The following is a 22,100-nucleotide window of genomic DNA, read 5'->3' on the forward strand; positions in this document are numbered from 1 at the left end:
GAGAAATGAGAGGGACAGAACTAGGATAGATTGTAGGGGGTGCAGAAGCTGCATGTGGATGGGAAGATGGAATTCCAGATGTAGATCTAATATGATGACCTTTCCTTTTCTTCTATAAGGAGTGCAGCAAACCACGTGAAGCATTCGGTTTTGAACAGGCTGTGAGAGAGTACACCCTACAGAGCTTTGGAGAGATGGCAGACAGCTTCAAATCGGACTACTTCAACATGCCGGTGCATGTAAGTTTATGAATTTCATGGTTTGAATTCTGGCTCTCTAAAGAGATATAGTGAAGGTAACAAACTGCTGCAAGTATAAAGTGTAGGCAGTGAGAGTGGCACATATCTCTATCAGCCTCCCAAACACTCTTGTCATGGGGCAATACCAGGTGATTCTGACAAGTAAAACTTTTTGATACTTCTGGGTATTGTCCAAGCTTTCTGCTAAACTCCATCCTTGCACATTCCTGTTGGGACAGCAATCTAAAGGGCATAAACAAAATAGGCTTAAAACAAATAATAAAAATACATAAGCTGGTGACTAATTTAAACACATGTAAAATAAATCAGACCAATGTAAAACAGGTGAAACAAAATGGTAAACAGTCTAAATGGTTATCCACATGGGTAATAAATCCCTCCACCATGAAACGGCAAAACAATTGGTGCCTAGCCAATCTCCTATAAGTGGCACCTCTGTGTATGCAAGCCTCACATCTTACTGCCGTAAGGTTTACAGCATAAGTATAATCACAGGTAATAATCTTCAGAAGTTCCGTCTTGATCAAATAAATGAACCTTCTTTCAGTCGTGGTCTCAGTATGCAGTGTTTAAATATGGAAGAGAAAACAGCCCTTAGCGTGATCCCATATAGGAGGATTTGTTGTGACAGAAAAAATGAATGAACTCACTTTTCAAACTGTGACAACCGGCAACTATCCCCGAGCGCCGAGCTTGTATGCTTCTGCCCAATCCTGATGGTGCCTAATGTTCAAATCCCTTCACTAGTGGAATCCTGTGTGTGGGGTTTAAGCATCTGAAAGAAAGATGCCCATAGCATAATCCCATTTGGGAGAATTTATTAAAACAAACAAGGTAAGTAAAACTCACTTTTAAAATTGGGCAAACGGCAGCAATCCACAAGCGTCAAGCTCGTATACTCCCGTCAGTTCCTGGTGATACCTATTGCTCCAATCCCGACGCGTATCGTCACATCACGTGACTTCATCAGGGGTGGACAATAGGCTGCGATTACTGTCCTTATGTGTATTCACGTACAAAATATTTTAAATGGCTATGATAAACATAGCTTGTCTAAACATTTTGCTAAATGTCACATTAAAAATCCTACCCATTTAAAATTTTGGGGTATTGTACCTTCTACACAACCATGGCGAGGGGGTCACAAGGTGAGAACCCTTAGCGAACGCAAAGCTAAATGGATAATTTTGCACCCAGTGGATTGAACATTGAATTTGATTTAACCCTTTCATGACTAAGCCTATTTTTGGAATTTGGTGTTTACAAGTTAAAATCCATATTTTTTGCTAGAAAATTACTTGGAACCCCCAAACATTATATATATTTTTTTAGCAGAGACTCTAGAGAATAAAACGGCGATTGTTGCAATATTTTATGTCACACGGTATTTGCGCAGTAGTGTTTTAAACGCAACTTTTTGGGAAAAGGGACACTTTCATGAATAAAAAAAAAACAAAACAGTAAAATTAGCCCAATTTTTTTGCGTAATGTGAAAGATAATGTTACGCCGAGTAAATAGATACCAAACATGTTACACTTTATAATTGCGCGCACTTGTAGATTGACGACAAAATACGGTACCTAAAAATCTCAATAGGCGACGCTTTAATTTTTTTTTACGGTTGCCAGGTTAGCGTTACAGAGGAGGTCTAGTGCTAGAATTATTGCTCTCGCTCTGACGATCGCGGCGATACCTCACATGTGTGATTTGAACACCGTTTACATACGCGGGCGCGACTTCCGTATGCGTTTTCTTTGCTTCGCGAGCTCGCGGGGACGGCGGGCGCTTTAAAAAAAAAAATTTATTTTTTTATTTTAAAATAACTAAATTGTTTTAAAAAAAATAATAAAAATGATCACTTTTATTGCTGTCACAAGGAATGTAAACATCCCTTGTGACAGTAATAGGTGGTGACAGGTCCTCTTTATGGAGGGATCGGCGGTCTAAAAGACCCCCCACCCCTCCTTTACACTTCAATGTATTCAGATCGCCGAAAACGGCGATTCTGAATACCGGATATTTTTTTAAAACCGGCGCCATTGGCAGCCGAGTAAACGGGAAGTGACGTCATGATGTCGCTTCCGTGTTTACGATGAGGAGACTGGAACGAAGCCGATTACGGCTTCGTTCCAGTTCCTCCGCAGCAGCCGGAGGCGACGGATCACTGATCGGTGCTCCCGATCGAGCTCCCGATCGAGCGGGAGCACCGGTAGCAGCGGCGAGAGGCGGCGGGAGGGGGGGGGACGTCCCCTCCCGCTCCTCCGGCATAACAGTCGAGCGGCTTTTAGCCGCATCGGTTGTTATACCTGGATAGCCAATCGCCTGCTGCAAAAAACGGTACCGGGATGATGCCTGCAGGTGCGGGCATCATCCCGGTATAACCCCCGGAAGCCGAGTACGCATATCTGCGTACGCTCGGCGGGAAAGGGTTAAACTGTTTTATCATTTATTTATAGTTGTTTCATTATACCCCTCTCTGTTTCACCACTTCATATACTCCTACATTGAAGGAGATGCACAGAGGCGCCACTCTAAGTGCAGTAAACTTGTAATTTTTAATGAGCAAATTGACCATATATACTCACAAAGGTAGGATTAAAAAGAGCATATCAGGAGTAGGTAAATAAACGTCCATGAGGGAATCTATCCGGGGCTGTGCACTGGTATGATGGAGTGGGTTGCGCCGGTGGTTGCCGGCGTTTTCTGGACCTCGTTCACACAGGATGTTTACATTCCTTGTAATAGGAATAAAAGTGATTGTAAAAATTTAAAAAAAATTGAAGAAAAATAAAATTTTTAAACGCCCCTGTCCCCAGTAGCTCGCCATCAGAAGCGAACACACATAAGTCTTACCCACATATGTAAACGCCATTCAAACCACACGTGAGGTATCACCGCGTGTGTTAGAGCGTGTGCAACAATTCTAGCGCTAGACCTCCTCTGTAACTCTAAACTGGTAACCTGTAAACATTTTCAAAGCGTCGCCTATGGAAGTTTATAAGTACCGAAGTTTTGCCATCATTCCATGAGTGTTTGCAATTTTAAATCAAGACATGTTGGGTATCTATTTACTCGGCGTAACATCTTTCACATTTATACAAAAAAAAGTTGAAAAATGATTGCGCAAATATCGTGCAAGATAAAAAGTTGCAATGACTGCCATTTTATTCCCTAGTGTGTCTGCTAATAAAAAATATATAATGTTTGGGGGTTCTGACTAATTTTCTAGCAAAAAAATTATGATTTTTACATGTAGGAGAGAAGTGCCAGAATAGGCCCGGCATTGAAATGGTTAATAAATGAAAATATAAATATAAAAAAAATAGAAGAAATAAAAAAAATGAAAATGGGAATCAGGGGGACCAATCGGATCAAATGGTTCACCTCCTCATTGAGGCCCTTGGGTATGAGAGAGTCCAAGGTATAAATCCAATAAGTTTCCCTCTGGCAGAGGAGTTTGAAGTGTTCTGCCAGTGGGAATGTACTGGGGACAGACTCTATGACAGACACCCTGAGGCCTGCAGAAGATTGACCATGATGTTTTAAAAAATGTCATAGTCCTCCCAACATAGTGTAGGCCACACGGGCAAATAAGACAGTAAGCAGCAAACTCAGTGGAGCAGTTGAAAAAGTTGTAAATCTGGTATGTTTTGCCTTTGGTCACGAATTCTCTTTGGTCATGGTTAACATGTTTACAAGTCGGACATAGTGCTATTGTAGAGCTGCAACTAACGATTAATTTGGCTGCCGACTAATCTATCGATTATTTCTTCGATTAGTCAACGACTATCCGATTATTTTTTTTTATTTTTATTTTTTAATGAATCTAGTGGTTTTTTTTTGATTAGCTAATTAATCCCTTGGATAACCTTGAGAGTATTGTATGGCAGAGTATTGTATGGCAGAGTATTGTATGGCAGAGTATTGTATGGCAGAGTATTGTATGGCAGAGTATTGTATGGCAGAGTATTGTATGGCGGGCATTGCAGGGCAGAGTATTGGCGGGCATTGCAGGGCAGAGTATTGGCGGGCATGGCAGGGCAGGGCATTGGCGGGCAGGGCAGGGCATTGGCGTGCATTGCAGGGGAGGGCAGGGCATTGCAGGGCAGAGCAGAGTATAGTATAGTATTGCAGGGCAGAGTATTGCATTGGCAGGGTATGGAGGGATGGCTGCATCCATCCGACCTCTCCCCTCCACTGCACAGATCAGTACAGAGAGGGGAGAGAGAAACCGGCGTCATGTCATGACGCCGGTTTGTTAACAAGTGATCGCTCCATCGGAGCGATCACATTGTAAACGCCTGGGTGTAGAAAGATGGCCGCCGCTTCGGAGCTAGGCCGAAGCCACGGCCTCTCCTAAGGCCGAGACCGCGGAGCGCTCCGCGGATCGCGGCATGTGCGCACGGATCGGTGACGATCTGTTGCACCCCTAGGGACGGCGGCACGGAGGGGGAGAAGAGAGGGGGATGGCGGCACGGAGGGGGAGAAGAGAGGGGGACGGCGGCACGGAGGGGAGCAGTAAATGCTAAGCACTGCCCCCACTGTGACGCATTGACGCCCTGCACGCACGTCGACGTATTTTCTTAGTCGACGTAGTCGATTACGTCGACGCGTCGTGGCAGCTCTAAGTGCTATGCGGCACTGGTATATACCGACTAAAGAAATAAGGCGCAGAATGGGATTTGTACTTACTAGGGGCTATAAGGTTTTTGATGTTCCTAGCTTTTTTTCTGTAAGAGAATTTGGGTTTGGCCAGGATGGGGAATTGCAACTGAGGATTTTTCAAGTAGGATGGACCAGTGTCTGCTCAATATTCATTCCATTTCTTTGTGATTAGTATGGAATTGGGTAACGAACCTGACTGGTTGGCGAATGGACTCATTGATGCCTTCCAAGATTTGCTTCTTATCTCCACTGGGCTGCCTTCAAGGTGCTAATAGCAAGGACTATATGGCCTTTTATAGTCACTTACTGTTACTCATTTTTTAATGTCCCCTTCACTTTGAGGTATTAACAGTCAAGTGGCTCTTCACTGTGACTGGTGCAAGCACCAACTTTTCCCCATGTATACTCCTACATTACCTATCACCAGATCTGTCGCCTCCTATTCCCGTGTTCCATGAGATAGTAATGGTTTATTTTGCCACGTACATAGTCCACAAGTTTTGTGTTTGTTTTTTTTATATATTTTCTATTTTTACTCTCTTCCTGGTATCCCTGTGACTCCTTCATTTTTTTTGGTATTTTTCAAAACAATTTTTTCTGACTCTTATCCCAGATTATTGTAGTACATTTTTTATCATTTAGTCCATTTTTTGTCCGTTCAGAAGCAATAGGTTTCACCAGGAACTGACGGAAGTATATGAGCTCGGCACTCGTGGATTGCTGCTGTTTGGCAAATTTTTAAAAGTGAGTTTTACTTACCTTGTTTTAGCATAATCCTGTTTGGGAGAATTTTTATTATGGGCATCTTTATTTCATATGCTTAAACCCCACATACCGAGACCACTAGTGAAGGTATTTGAACATTAGACACCATCAGGATTGGGCAGAAGCATGCATACAAGCTCTGCGATCGTGGATTGTTGCCAGTTGTCACAGTTTGAAAAGTGAGTTCATTCATTTTGTCTGTCACAAAAAATCTTCCTATATGGCATCACGCTATGGGCTGTTTTCTCTTTCATATTTAAACCCTGCATACTGAGACCACGACTGAAAGAAGGTTCATTTATTTGATCAAGAGGGAACTTCTGAAGATTATTACCTGTGATTATACTTATGCTGATTGTAAACCTTACGGCAGTAAGGTGAGAGGCTTGTACACACAGATGTGCCACTTATAGAAGATTGGCTAGGCACTGGTTGTTTTGCTGTTCTATGGTGGAATGATTTATTACCTATGTGAATAACTGTTTAGACTGTTCTAGTGTAATACATTTTTCTGATCACATCGTTTAATCATGGGATTACCATCATTTATTTGGATTGCAGTTTTTTCACTGTTCATTCAGCTGTGCACATTGGACTTTTTACCATTTTGTTTCACCTGTTTTACATTGGTCTGATTTATGTGACATGTGTTTCAATTAGTCACCATCTTATGTATTTTTATTATTTATTTTAGGCCTTTGTTAATGCCTGTTTCCACGTGGTAATTTTATAATTAGCTAGTCCCCAGCACATACTTGCACTCACACAGCGCAACATCGCCATTTACACATTCACTATTTTTTAGACTAGGATCAGTTTTACTAGGTGTTTGCTGCCGTCTATCCCAGTCCCCTTTCTGACAGCACGGGAGTTACTTATTTATATAATCTAAAGAGCAGCCTTACTGGCTAATGAGAATGTGCTGGAAACAAAAGGCACAGGCAAGCCTTGCATGTCAGAATGGTCTGCGGTTCTTGCACATACCTGGCGAAATTTACCACCCTTCCTTCCAGTGACTTTATAAAGTAGAATTGTACAACAGATACAATTTAAAAAAAAATAGCCAAATCGCTAGCAAAATGTCTGCATTAGGGTTGCGAATGTGTTACTGAACTTTGAGTTTTGTCCAGAGTTGCCTAAAAACATGTTTAACAAAACTTCCTGATAACTCTATCTTCCTTGTATATACAGATGGTGCCCACCGAGCTGGTGGAAAAGGAGTTCTGGCGCCTGGTTAGCTCCATTGAAGAGGATGTCATTGTAGAATATGGGGCAGACATTTCTTCTAGAGATTTCGGCAGTGGCTTTCCGGTGCTCGATGGCCGGCGGAAGCTTTCTACAGATGAAGAGGTGAGAGGAAGCATGCACTGATTACAGGTTCTCTTTAGGGCTAATGTACCCAGGTGTTTGCAATTGGTTAAAGCTGAACTTCAGTTATGCCTTCAGTTGTACAGGCTTCTCTTGTGCTGAAATGAGTTGGGCTTGGTTCACACTAATGCGTCTCTGCGAGTCACATTTTCTTGGGCATGGCAGCCCATTCATTTGAATGGGTTGCTGTGTCTTTGTTTCGTGGAGGAAAAAGGCTCCTACACCATATGTAAACACTTCCTGACTGCTTGACGTCGTTCTACGTCGGCTTTAACGTTGAATACCATTATTATGGCAGCAGATAGCTGCAATAGCCCCAGTATTTTTAAAAATGGCGGGCAGGCCGCTTTCAGATAAAAGTGGTCTCTGTGGCGGATTTGCCACAAGATCACTTTTATCGGCAGCGGGAGAGATGCCCTCCCGCCGTGTCCCGGTCATCTCCAGCCGCTTACCAGAGCTGCCAGTAGCGGTGGAGACGATCCGATCCTTTCCCCTCAGAGGCTCGAAGTCAAGTGAGGGAATGATGGCCGCCACTCGACTCCATACCGATTGGATGACAGAAGTGACGCCAAACGTCGCTTCCTCCTAATTAAAGGGGAATTTATTTTATTTTTTTATTGGGGGGGGGGGGGAAAGGTTTTTCTTTCTTTCTTTTTTGTTTATTTTTTATTGCATTTAAGTGTAAATGTGAGATCTGTGGTCTTTTTGACCCCAGATCTCACATGAAAGAGGTCCTGTCATGCTTTTTTTTTCTATTACAAGGGATGTTTACATTCCTTTTAATAGGAATAAGAGTGATCCAAACTTTTTTCTTTTTTTTCTTTAAAGGGACAGTATAAAAAAAAGTAAAATAAATAATAAAAAAAAAGTTTAACCACTTCAGCCCCTGGAAGATTTGGTTGCTCAATGACGAGGCCATTTTTTGCAATTTGGCACCGCATCGCTTTCACTGACAAATGCGCGGTAATGCGACGCTGTACACAAACAAAATTTACGTATTTTTTTCCCCCAAAACTTAGCTTTCTTTTGGTGGTATTTGATCATCTCTGCAGTTTTTATTTTTTACACTATAAATAAAAAAAAAAAAAAAAATTTTGAAAAAAAACACAACATTTTATACTTTCTGCTATAAAACATATCCGATAACAAAAAATTTAAAAGAACAAATGTCGTCATTAAATTTAGGCCAATATGTGTTCTGCTACATATTTTTGGTATAAGAACGTTTGTGCAAAAGTTATAGCATCTACAAACCATAACATATATATATTTATGGAATTTTTATTTCATCAGCGACTTCTAGTGGGATTGCAATGTTGCAGCGGACAAATCCGACACTAACAAACTTTTTGGGGACCAGTGACACTGTACTAATGACACTGGCTGGGAATAAGTTAACAGGGGCGATCAAAGGGTTACCTGTGTGCCTAACAATGTGTTAGGGGGGGGTGTGTATTTTACTATGGTAAGGCAATGATCCATGTTCCTGCTTTGCAGGAACACAGGATCTATGCCTTACCTACTGACAGAATGGCAATGCGCCCTTTTTACATAGGCAGATCGCCATTCTGGCACTCTGCCTAATGATCTGCAGGTGAACACCTTCAGATCAACTCCGGATGTGTCTAATCGGAGTGGGTCGCTGGTGGCATGCATGCGCGCCCCGGAGCCCAGATATGCGGAATCGCATACTAGGTACGTGATTCTGTGCAGGAGAACCGCCTAGCAGTTAAACTCAGTTTTAAGGTCTCCGAGATCAGTTTTTGGTTTGGTTTGCTTCTATTCTTTCTAAAAGTCAATGTAAAATCTGTGTATAATTCACCTTTACTCTGACCATACACATTACAATTGTGCTCTCTTCTTTAGCTCTGTAATTCCTAATTAGATACAATTTTAAAAGGATTGCTAAAAAAGGCCTTCACATTGCGCAGTTTTAAATCTGAATAAAATTATTTTGTGATTGTATAATCAGCTTGTAATGTATATTGCCAGCTTTACACCTGGTTTGGTGTTAATACAGCGATCTCCCCCGCTGAGCTATTGTTTTCTGACAGGGGGATCGCCAACCCCCCCACCAGAACACAATGGTTAGTGCTATCGGCCACTTATCGAATGCAGATTGGCAGACTTTTTTCGGTCATGGCCGTCTGACAGAAGCTGGACAAGCTGCTGTACACATGGACCAAATGTCGGCTACTACCCTATATTCGGTCCGTGCTTTAAAATTTTAGGGGAAGGAAGAACAGCCTGTGCTGTTATATTATTTGGACACCTGTGTGGAGTTGATTTGTCACCTAGTGGTAAAACCTGTTAATTCTTCTTTTCCCCTAAATGACAGGATTATGCTCAATGTGGATGGAACCTCAATAATATGCCTGTTCTGGAGCAATCTGTACTGTCCCACATCAACGTGGACATCTCTGGCATGAAGGTGCCCTGGCTTTATGTGGGAATGTGCTTCTCTTCTTTCTGCTGGCATATCGAGGATCACTGGAGCTACTCCATCAATTACCTTCATTGGTATGTTACAAGAAACTGCATTCCTAACTTAAAGGAAAATGGTGGACTTTTTGTCTTTTTGTTATATTGTTGATTTGTTTTGCATCACTTATATTCAGGACTACTAGACTGCAAAAAGTTACCCCTGGGTACTCACTTCTGTGACTTCAACTTTTGTGTTTTCAACTATATTTTCTAAGTTAGCAGTTTGTAAGGCCTCGTTCACTCAGGGTATGTCTGTGCAGCCACTACATCCCACTTGAAAGCTATGGGACTGCCTGCATGGGGATGCACAAAACACCTGTGCATATCTGTGCCAGTAAACATGGTCCGGTATGTGGCACTGATTAAATCATCCCATGTGAATGAGGTCTAACACTCGGGCCATTCTATAGCAGAGAGATAATACCGCTATATTCCTCGACAATTTGGAATGTGGCATACATTTCAGGCAAGTCACTTGACTTTGAGGGTCATGTGACTGGGCTCTTCTGCCTTTTTTTTTTTTTTTAGTTCTTCATTCATTAAAATGGCACTTTGAAGTCTCAGCACACTTGTAAAGCATACCGCTGTGCACCATTATGGCTGCAGTAAGGTCATACTGCCGCTTTTAAAAAAGAGGTCTCTGTTTTAGGATAGGATTTCAGATGGTAAAGTAGAATTCCAGGCTAAACTGAAAGAGTAACACCAAAAAAAATGGCAAAAATAAAATATATATAATAACATACAGTTGCTCAAATCCAGGCCCCATGATCTGGCTCGCCTGTGTCTGCAATTGATGGCAGCAGGGGTGAGGAGGGAGCGATGGGAGCCTATGAGTGATGTCATTACTCTTAGGCATTCCCAGCTGTTGTTGAGCGCTCTCTCCTCCCCTGCAGCCACTGATGGCTGACACTCGGGGTCATGTGACCAAGCTGAAAATGGGTAACTATATATCTCTTTTACACAGCTTAGTCAACATGGGTGTTAGGAGGGACTAGTTGGGTTTAGCCTGGAATTTTACTTTGAAGTACAGAGAACACATTAACTTTGCTTTTATTTTTCTCTCCTCTGTTAAACATTTCCCCCATAATCTTCCCTGCAGGGGAGAGCCCAAGACTTGGTATGGTGTTCCATCCCATGCAGCGGAGCAGCTGGAGGATGTCATGAGAGAACTGGCCCCAGAATTGTTTGAGGCCCAGCCAGATCTGTTACATCAGCTTGTGACCATCATGAACCCCAACATCCTTATGGAACACAGTGTACCGGTGAGTCTGATGATGGTCACAGTGATGTCATTGCCATCTCTCATGGATTTTTAAGAAAATGGCAGACTACTCTTGCATTAAACTTTTTTGGTTCATATGCTTGATTTTAGGTTTACAGAACCAACCAGTGTGCTGGGGAGTTTGTGGTCACTTTCCCTCGTGCTTACCACTCCGGGTTCAACCAAGGCTACAACTTTGCTGAGGCAGTGAACTTCTGCACAGCGGACTGGGTATGTTTACCTAAATAGAATTGTTGTAGGACGTGCATCCTGGGGCAGATTAAAGTGTCTGCCAAAAAATGTAAATACTGACAGGCGTAGTGATACTGAGAAGAGATTAAAAGTAGACCAATGAGATGTGATTTTTATACATGATCCCGGCATATGACATATTGAGATGGATACTTTGGCTGCTCTCTTGGCTTGTTGTTTTTGTTCTGCAGTACCACACCAGGTCCATCACTTTGCTCTGATGTGGTTGGATAGTACTCCTCTGTTGTTGTGTTTGCTCACCATAAAATCCTTTTCTTGGAGTCTATTTAGAGACACAGGTCCCGCCACTCTGTATTTAGGGTCATGCCCTCCCTACTGCTTTGCTACAAAACCATAGGCATTCAGGTAGTAGGACGAGTTATCCTGGGCCGGCCTCTTTACTAAGGATGAGCTCAGGCATGTTCGCAATCGTACATGCAGAGCCCGTCAGGAAGTCGGCACAGCGCTAATTACAGGCAGTGAGACATTTACTGATCTCTGCGGCCACGGATCGGGAAAATGTCTCACTGCTTGTGATAAGCTATCCGCAGTGCCAAATTGCTGGCAGGCTCTGCACATGCGATTGCGAAGATCGCCAGAGCGCATCCTTTACTAAGGATGGCCATACACTTCAAACCTCGGCCAGTTTAGCAGGAACCGGACGAGAGTCAAACTGTTAATGGGCAGGCTGAATGTACCAAGTTAATCAATCGATCAACATGGGTACAACCAGCAAGCCAAATTCTCTTGCAATTATCGATAGTGGCTGCTATAGCCGTTAGCAATAATCACTGTCTTCTCCCAGCAGGGAAGCTTCTCCTGCCGCGGGAGCAGACAATGGCTCTGCAGGATGGATTCCCCTGTCCACATTGTCTGTGTTGGAAAAGAATTTCACACCGTGTGTGGCTGGCCTTGGAGAAATTGACAGAATTACTGTGTGTGAAAATGGGGAGAACTTATTTCCTGTGTGGTCACTGGGACACAAAGTGAGGGGGAAATGTCCCTGGGAACAGAAGGCATTTACCGTATTTATCAGCGTATAACACGCACTTTTTTCCCCTTAAAATCGCGGGTGCGTGTTATATGCCGATCCTTCACCATTTTGGAGCCTCTGGGTGGCTTTCGGCCGCCTTCGGCCCTTCTCGTCGGCCGAGGAGAAGGGCCGAAAGCCGACGAGAAGGGCCGAAGGTGGCCCAGAACTACGGAGTTCTGTGTATCTCGGCGGCGCCATTTTTAAAAATAAAAGTTGAAAATGACACTGACAAGGGTGCAATGATGGACAAGCCTGCATGACAAGGCTTCAGATGGACACTGATAAGGCTGCATTGATGGGCATTTAAATGTGTGTTTTTTTTTTTTTCCTTAAAATTCCCTCCTAAACTTGGGGTGCGTGTTACACGCCGATTTAAATACGGTAAATACTGACAGATTCTCTATACAAAATTTAAAGAAAAGTTTAGTTGGTATGATGGCTTAAAGTGGCTTGATAAGAAAGGCTGCCTATGCCACAGGATATCACAAGTGCCTCATGAATCGATAAGAGACCCCCATACAGTTTACGGGTACCATTCAGAGCAGTAGCTGGTTGATGCATGTTTCTGTGATGATCACACTTGAGAAAAAGCTATATTGATATAAATGAATTGCTCATGTGTGTTCGATCTCTGGTAGCTGCCGATGGGACGCCAGTGTGTGAATCATTACCGTCATTTGAGGCGATACTGTGTCTTCTCACACGAGGAGCTGATCTTCAAAATGGCAGCTGACCCTGAGTGCTTGGATGTTGGCTTGGCAGCTGCTGTATGCAAGGAGATGACCGTAATGATTGAGGAAGAGACACGACTACGTGAAGCTGTCCTACAGCTGGTAAGAACAGAGTTTTACATCTACATCTGCTGTTCAGTTTTTTTTAATTTTATGTTGGTTCATTCTATTTGTTGTTTTTGAGAACTGCTGTTTTTGGTTGCAGGGAGTCAAGCAGTCAGATGAAGAAGTATTTGAACTTGTCCCGGATGATGAGAGACAATGTTCATCTTGTAGAACAACTTGTTTTCTCTCTGCCCTCACTTGTAACTGCAGTTCTGACCGTCTTGTGTGTCTGCATCACGGCGAGGAGTTGTGCTCATGTCCAATGCAGGACAAGTGTCTCAGGTGAGCATTGTCATAACAGGTTTGTTCATGGTCAGAAACTTAGGCTACCCTAACCTCTACTTTACAATGTTAAAAGTCGAACACTAGTCAATGATTAATTTATTTTTAAAGTGTGGGAATAGTTCTCATTTCTGACTGTGACTACATTAATACGCTTTCCTCTTGCTTCCTTGTCCCTATGATTCCAATAAGGGAAATGTTTGTGGAATGTCATTGAGACAAGAAGACACGGACCGCAACAAAAACATTGTTCACTTTTTTAATCTTTAGTTTTGTTTGTGTCCCCTATGGAGATTTTTCCTTCACTTACTGTCCTAACAGGAAGTTGAGGTTAAATCTCCCTGAAAGGGACACCAACCGCTTTAAAAAACAGAGGCTCTGAACCCCTTTTATTGCCCTATCCAAAATAAAAATGCAGTTTGCTGTATATTTTGTAAGCTTTCCAGCAAAGTACAATTGTAATTTCTTTAAAAAAAAAACAACCACAACACATCACAGGTAGAGATTTAGCATGAATGTTTGAATGTATGGCTAAGCAGGATGGGTTGAGAATAATTAAACATTTGCAGTGAGTATTTATTATTGGTCAAACCATGCCTACTAGCCTGCAGTCCTGAAATCTTACTAGTTTTTCATGACAGGACAGATCACAGGACAGATGGCTGTAGTCCTAGACAATGGGTTATATGTAGGCCCCACCTATTTGCATGTCGATTCTGCTTGTGCTATAGTGATGTCATTGGCCCTTAAAGAGTCTCTCTTTAATGTTTCTTAACACCTGGTCAAAAGGGTAGGCATTTCTCAAACATGCGACTACTGTAAATGGCTATCGCAGTGAAATCCTACTGGCTTCTGATCGTTACTTTGTGGCCAGGGGCTATTGGTCACAGTGCTGGGACATGATTAGGAAAAAATAAGCGGCACATACAGTGAGGGAAAAAAGTGTTTGACCCCATGCTAATTTTGTACGTTTGCCCACTGACAAAGAAATGATCAGTCTATAATGTTAATGGTAGGCTTATTTTAACAGTGAGAGACAGAATAACAACAAAAATATCCAATCCATAAAAACGCATTTCAAAAATGTTATAAATTGATTTGCATTTTAATGAGTGAAACGAGTGTTTGACCCTTTCGCAAAACATGAATTGGTACTTGGTGGCAAAACACTTGTTGGCAATCACAGAGGTCAGACGTTTCTCGTAGTTGGCCACCAGGTTTACATACATATCAGGAGGGATGTTGTTCCCACTCCTCTTTGCAGATCCTCTCCAAGTCATTAAGGTTTTTAGGCTGACGTTTGGTAATTCAAATCTTCAACTCCCTTCACATATTTTCTGTTCTGGGATTAAGGTCTGGAGACTGGCTAGGCCGCTCCAGGACCTTAATGTTGTTCTTGAGCCACTCCTTTGTTGCCTTGGCAGCGTGTTTTTGGTCATTGTCATTCTGGAATACCCATTTTCAATGCCCTGGCTGAATGAAGGTTTTCACCCAAGATTTGACGGTACATGGCCCCAGCAATCGTCCCTTTGATGTGGTGAAGTTTTTCTGTTCCCTTAGCAGAAAAACACCCCCAAAGCATAATGTTTCCACCTCCATGTTTGACAGTGGGGATGATGTTCTTGGGATCATAGGCAGCATTCCTCCTCCTCCAAACACGGAGAGTTGAATTGATGCCAAAGAGCTTGATTTTGGTCTCATCTGACCACACCAGTTCTCCTCTGAATCATTCAGATGTTTATTAGCAAACTAAAGACGAGGCCTCTACATGTGCTTTCTTGAGCTGGGGGACCTTGCTGGTGCTGCAGGATTTAAGTCATTCATGGTGTAGTGTGTTACCAATTGTTTACTTGGTTATTTATGGTCCCAGCTGCCTTGAGATCATTGACAAGATCCTCCCGTGTAGTTTTAGGCTGATTCTTCACCGTTTTCATGATCATTGAAACCCCCACAAGGTGAGATCATTGAAACCCCACAAGGTGAGATCTTGCATGGAGCCCCAAACCGAGAGAGATTGACAGTTATTTTGTGTTCCTTCCATTTGCGAATAATCGCTCCAACTGTTGGCACCCTCTCACCAAGCTCCTTGGCGATGGTCTTGTAGCCCATTCTAGCCTTGTGTAGGTCTACAATCTTTTCCCTGACATCCTTGGACAGCTTTGGTCTTGGCCATGCTGTAGAGATCGTAATTTCATTGATTGCTTCTGTGGACAGGTGTCTTTTATAGAGGTAACAAGCTGAGATTAGGAGCACTCCCTTTAAGAAAGTGTTCCTAATCACTGCTCGTTACTTGTATAGAAGACACCTGGGAGCCATAAATCTTGCTGATTGATAGGGGATCAAATACTTATTTCACTCATTAAAATGCAAATCAATTTATAACTTTTTTGAAATGTGTTTTTCTGGATTTTTTTTTTTTTTTTTGTTCTCTCTCACTGTTAAAATAAAGTTGGCATTAAAATTATAGACTGATCATGTTTTTTGCCAGTGAGCAAGCGTACTACATCAGCAGGGGATCAAATACTTTTTTCCCCTCACTGTATATATGGCAGCACAGAAGCAGATGCACTTCCTTGTTGCTATAGTGTGTGTGTGTGTGTGTGTGTGTGTGTGTGTGTGTGTGTGTGTGTATATATATATATATATATATATATAATGTGTATATGTATATATAAAATATACTTTGGAGATCAAAATTAGAGAACAACATACAATTTCCTAAATTTCAAGGTCACTGTTTAGTCCTATTTGAAATGATTTAAACGGGAGTAAAAGAGCAGTTTTTGTTAAGCATATTTCATGAGTTACATATATTTTGAAGCACAGAATAAAAAAACTTCAATGAGATTTGAAAAGGAGCATTGATAAAAATTAGAGAACACTTTCAGACACCTCCCAGTTATTTGGGATAAAAGATCTTGCGAGCTACCAAGATTGATCGCTGTGCAATCTCCCTGAGGAAGACACGTGATCCCTGTGTCGACACGCGTTGGGGAGGGGTCAGGATAGTATAGGCAGTGACAGCTTTGCTGGAACGAGCAGAAAACGAATGGGCATATGGTCTTAATTGGATTTATATACAGATCTGCTTGACGGTGTGGTGTGCTACAAGCACCCTCAATATGTGAGTAACCTGTATGAGGAGCTTTTAACTGATAAAGCACTATGTAGCTTGTTTTTCTATTTGTGCACCAAGGATTTACCCATAGAGCGGCTCAAGAACCTGCAGAGTCAAAATAACACAAAACCCAGGGGTGGTTCAACAGTGATTCTGACCAAACTTAACTGTGTGGTCACACGCCCTGAGGTGAAGTTCATTACTTGAGGGGGGGGGGGGGGGGGGTGGCATGAGAGTGGTGACACTTTGGATAAGTTTGGAGCACTTTTCACATGGATTTACTTAAACTAAAATATTTTAAGAACTTTTCTTGATTGAAACAATTGAGCACTTTAGTGCACCTTATGGACAGCACAATTTATTGCTCATGTTGATATAATTAGCACCCTTTGTTTATATGGAATAGAATCCTGAACACTGGATATGTAATCTTGTTTTTGTTTTTATTTATCGGATATATTTGTTAATACATTTAGCACTTTTTGTTTATAAGGATTAGGATCCTGTACACTAGATGTGTAATTTTGCACTTACCTCCCAGTTATTGATGTTAATCTGGCACCCTGTGCTAATTTCAGTTTGTGAGATTTTTTTTTCTCACAAACCGTATTTAATTGCCAGCCTACCTTTCCAGTTTTCACTGACTTTCCAAGATGAGCCGTTCTAAAGTGACTGAAACCCTCTGACAGCAGGTTGTCCAAATAAAGGAGAAGGGGATGACTCTTTGAGCCATATCAAGAGAGTTTCATTCCAAATCTGTGATTTCTTGAATAGTGTATCTTTACAAAGGCACAAACTCATTCAGGTCCCCCAAGAAGGCTGGTCATCCACGAAAGAAAAATGCAAGCGAGGCCCGGATAATGCTGAGAATCTCTACGGGCAATCATTTCAACACTGCAGCTGCGATTGCTCGCCAGTTCAACGCTAAACAGAGTAAGGATCTGTCTCGTCATACAACTTCTTGCCATTTAAGAGACTTTGGACTGAAAGACCACTCTGCAGTGACCAAACCTCTTATTAGCAGAACAAATCAAAAAGGCTAGACTAACCTTTGCTGAGGAGCATTTTGTGTGGACAGAGGGGAATTGGTCCAAAGTTAACTTTAGTGATGAAAGAAAGTTTTACTTTATTTAGTAAACCAACCCAAAGTGTGTAAAGAAGTCAGTGAAAGGTGGAGGGGGAAGCGCCATGGTTTTGGGGATGTTTTCCGCAGCAGGAGTTGGGCTTCTTATACAGGAACATGGCAGAGTGCAAATGTTTTTCAGAACCTTCTTCCACAACATGCAGTTTCTTCCCTGCATTCATCACCCAATCGGCCAGCAAATTTCATGCACGACAATGCCCCCTGTCAAACAGCAAAACTGGTAAAGCATTTCCTTGAAGCTGAAAACATTGAAATAATGAAATGGCCATCCCAGAGTCCTGATCTAAACCCAATCGAAAATCTCTAGAAAATCCTTGGCTACAAAGTTATGGCCAAGAAACCTACTACAGTCACTGAACTGTAGAAGAGACTGGAAGAAGAGTGGAACAAACTCACACCAGAGTAGTGTGAGAGGCTAGTGATGTCCTGTGGCTGCAGATGTGCTGAAGTCATTCAAGGCAAAGCCCTGTACACTACCTATTAATTGTTGTAATCAACAAAAATGTTAGTTGTAATCATTCTCCGTGCTACAGTCATTGCTGTTCTCTAATTTTGATAATTTGTGTTTTCTGTAAAATAAGGATGGATCTGTGATGATCCGCCCTGTGGACATCCGCTCCGTCGATCCCACTGAGCAGGAAGATGACAGGTCTGTCTCTACACAATGCGCAGGGACGGATCTGTCAGAGCCCCACTCTCCCCTATGGGAGATCGGATGACGACGGACCTCAGAGTCCGTCGTCATCGGACCCGCAGACGGATGGAAAAGTAGGTTTTTCCTCCGTCGCACTTTTTCGGATCGGAGCGGGTCGGATGTCAGTGGACATGTCACAGCTGACATCCGACGCTCCATAGAGGTCTATGGAGCATCCGTTCAGGTCCACCTAAAAAAATGACAGGTGAACCTGAACGGATCGGTCATGTGAAAGAGGCCTAAAGGTTTTTTTTGTTGAAGGGCCTTGGTTATTTTGAAAAACGCTGTTCTATTAGCATGGTAAAGCCACAACAAAAATTCCTTTAAATGTTGAGCAATGAAGATTACAATATTTCTGAAAAAATATTCTGAGAAAAGTGTTCATAAATTGTTCTCTGATTTTGATCTTGTGTGAGTATGTGTGTATATATATATATATATATATGTGTGTGTGTGTGTATGGCCAGTAGGAAGGGGTTAAGGACAACCCCAAATCCAGTTTTACCTTCCCCATGTTACCCAATCTCCATACCTCCATAGTTCTTTAGAGCAGTGGTCTTCAACCCTGTCCTCAGGGCCCACTAACAGGCCAGGTTTTATGTATTACCTTGGGGAGATGTAGACTAGAATACTGCAATCACTGATCAGCAAATGATATCACCTGTGATGTATTTCTGTTATCGTGCAAACCTGGCCTGTTAGTGGGCCCTGAGGACAGAGTTGAGGACCACTGCTTTAGAGCCACTGCAAGATACATGGTGCTACCAGGTATGGAGATATGTGACGACTCCCATTGTTAACTATATCATCACTCTGACATGGAGCTTACACAGAGTTTGATGATCCTTCCTTTCTTACAGTTCATAGCACCAGATATTTATGGTTTGGCTCCCAAGAAACATAGGCGCTCTAAAGTGACTCTGTCCCTTTTACCCTGAGTGATAAAATATTTTATAGGTAGATTCTGTATAGAAGTGAAGAATAACAACAGATTTTATGTTACTTCAACACATACACTTTTTAAATTATTTTAAAGTCCATGTTTTAGGACCGCAGGCTGCATTTTACAAGTCCCCCCCCCCCCCTTTTTTAATTTATTATGCATTGTGCTTGCTGCTTTTAGGTACCGCTACTCTCTGGAAGAATTCCCTGCCTTGCTATACGGTGTAAAATCTCGGGCGCAGTCTTATGATACTTGGGTCAGTCGAGTAACTGAAGCACTGACTGCCAGCCTCAGTCACAAAAAAGGTGCGTCTGCTTGTTTGTGGAGGAAAGTTTATTAGGTTGTAATTGCTCACCCACAAGACTAATGTTTGTTTTAGAATTGCCAAAAAAAGGCTAGATAATCTAGTCTTTCTGCTGCACTCTTCAGTGAGTGCAAAAAAAAAAAAGAAATTGTTCATCCTCCCAGAAATCCAATGCTGTCCTGTGTATTTTGCAGTGTTATCTCAAACAATGATATTGGGAGGTTTTATTAGTACTACAGAACCTCTCCCCCATATGTTATAGGGGAGAGTGACTAAAAAGTGTTCTGTGTGGTTCCTACACACGTCCTATTATAAGATGCTTTTCCTCTAAATACAATACAGTACAGTACAGTGAGTGAACGTTGTGCAAGGACAGGAAAAGTGTTACTGGCAAGACTGCTTAAGAAGTTTCTCAAAGCTATCATTTAGATTCAAAGCTGTCTTGGAAGTTTGGATTTATTTGTAAAAAGTCCATTGGGTGTGACAGACTAAAGAACAGAGAGTACACAAATTTTACTGATGGTGTTTTATTGACAACTAGACAATATAAAACAGCCAAGACAAAAATGTATGCTATTGCAGCTTACCAGTTCTTGTATGTGGCTGCATTTGTATTTTTTATTTTTTATTTTATTTATTTTTTCTTTAATTTTACCTGTTGATCCAGCCAGTAATCTGTTTTTTTTTTTTTTTTTCAAATCCGTTTAACAGACCAGGCCATTCAGCAAAAGTTGCAGTTAGAAGGTGAAGATAAACCATGTATCGCTGACAGGGGTGCCTACAATCATCAGCTATTATTAATTTATGTAAAACCTTTAAAGGATAAGTTCACCTTTTGTAACATGTTGCGCTGATATTCAGGGTGTAAGGTGTTACGAATAGACCAGCACCTGATTCACCAATCGGACAGCTAGCGGGGATCTTCTCCCCCCTGCTAGATGTCGTAATTTTAAAAAAATGTGGCCAAGTGGGGCTATACCCGCCCAGCTGCGTTATACATTTACAGTGTCATGTGAATGGAAAATGACGACAAGTTCCGGCAGCCTTTGCAGCTGTTGGCTTGTAGTTTTCAATGAACTAGCACAGGGATGTGGAGCGCCGTGGTAGTTCATTCCCTCTTCCTGTCAGATTGTATCTGCTTGCCAGTACGGGATGTATGGGTACACAGATAGAATAGCAGATCTTCTGGGGACCTGCATGGCACCAATGCTTTACAGGTTCCAAAAAAAAAAAATCGCCTTTTTTACCTGTGAAAAATGTGCATTTATTATTTTTTTTTCTAAAGAGTGAACTTATCTTTTAACCAAATCGAGAAAAATAAAACTGCCGCTGTAACTACGTAAAATGTGTACCTGGAGATCAGCTTTACATTGTTAGTCAAGTCAATCTACTAGTGAATCTAACACCACCCTATCCCAAGATTGATGCTGCAGCTGTGTTCGTTGCTCCTCCATCCACAGTGGATATAACCTAAACAGGAAGTGTATTACTGGCCAGATAATTGGGTGAAAATGAAGGGGAAAGAACGCCCAAAAATAAAACTAACGCAGCCACCAAATTTAAGGCTTGGTAAACTGAAATATATAAAATTTTTGTTTTTGGGTTTAATAGCACTTTAATTAGAAGATAATACATAAAGTGCTGGTGCTAATCTAGCTCTTGTCTTTTTTTTGTGTCGTCCTTCTAAATAATACATTTTGGTTATTGTGCCATTTTTAGTCATTCCAAGTATACACTATAATTTAACCCTGAGGGAGAGGGGGATCCTTATTCCCCAAAACCTGTTTTAGCTGTTTTATATTGTCTTGTGAGTGAGCCCCATTATTAAAATATTTTGGACTCTCAGTGGTCTTAGACTGGTACTCTCAATGGTTTCCTTACACACACATTCCTAGAGTTTTTTTAGAGTACACCATATAGATGCCCATATAAACTTCATTCATCTTCTTCAACCATAATCCTTTGATGAGTTGAATGCAGCACCTCAAATAAAACACAACAGAAGCTTCAGGTAGTCCCCTCTCAGGGATTCTATGAAGAGTTCTCTGGAACAGATATATCTCTCATGATTATATGTAGAATCTCTGTTGTACAATTGTTAATATAGCCCTCTCTCAATGCATCCCACATGCCAGCAACTGGCCTGGGTGTCTTGTGGTTTGATACCAGCATATGCTAGTTTGTTCGAACCTGCAGTTTCTCTTGATTCTTCTTCATAACGTAGAGACTTGCCTTAGCTCTCAACCAATAATATTCAAACTGTTCTCTCCTGGTCCCTTTGCAGACATCATAGAGCTAAAAGTGATGTTGGAGGATGCCGAGGACCGGAAGTTCCCTGAGAATGAACTTTATCGGCGGCTCAGGGATGCTGTGAAGGAGGCAGAGACCTGTGCCTCTGTCGCTCAGCTGCTGCTCACCAAGAAACAAAAGCACAAGTGAGAATATTTCCTTTTCAGTTACACTGGCTTTTTTTTTTTTTTTTTGTATAGTGGAGAAGGGTTAAAACCTCCTGATGAAGTCCTTCCCGGGAGAAACTCATTGGCGTGTGGAACGTCAGGGTGAACCTTTTGTGTTTTATCATCCTGAACAAAACCAATGCTGATATCATTGGAATGCATGCAGTCTCTTTGCTTGCTAGAATACTGAGTGTAATTGACACGTTACACTTACCTTCCAAAATTTCCTTTTAT

At 41.9% G+C, this 22,100-nt stretch overlaps 1 protein-coding gene across 6 annotated transcripts in view; it reads left to right on the plus strand.

The window, feature by feature from the left end:
* KDM5A (lysine demethylase 5A) overlaps positions 1 to 22,100 on the plus strand; it is an 86,632-nt gene that overhangs the window by 30,705 nt on the left and 33,827 nt on the right. For all 6 annotated transcript variants that reach the window (XM_077468951.1, XM_077468950.1, XM_077468948.1 and 3 more), the window contains 9 exons: positions 120 to 239; positions 6,883 to 7,041; positions 9,398 to 9,579; positions 10,643 to 10,805; positions 10,916 to 11,035; positions 12,728 to 12,922; positions 13,026 to 13,207; positions 19,287 to 19,411; positions 21,695 to 21,845. In XM_077468951.1, coding sequence (XP_077325077.1) covers positions 120 to 239; positions 6,883 to 7,041; positions 9,398 to 9,579; positions 10,643 to 10,805; positions 10,916 to 11,035; positions 12,728 to 12,922; positions 13,026 to 13,207; positions 19,287 to 19,411; positions 21,695 to 21,845 — 1,397 coding nt within the window. The remainder of the gene's footprint in view (positions 1 to 119; positions 240 to 6,882; positions 7,042 to 9,397; positions 9,580 to 10,642; positions 10,806 to 10,915; positions 11,036 to 12,727; positions 12,923 to 13,025; positions 13,208 to 19,286; positions 19,412 to 21,694; positions 21,846 to 22,100) is intronic.

Source organism: Lithobates pipiens, unplaced genomic scaffold (assembly GCF_037356315.1).
Source record: "Lithobates pipiens isolate NorthernLeopardFrog02 unplaced genomic scaffold, aLitPip1_a1.2 Scaffold_8, whole genome shotgun sequence".
NCBI lineage: Eukaryota > Metazoa > Chordata > Amphibia > Anura > Ranidae > Lithobates > Lithobates pipiens.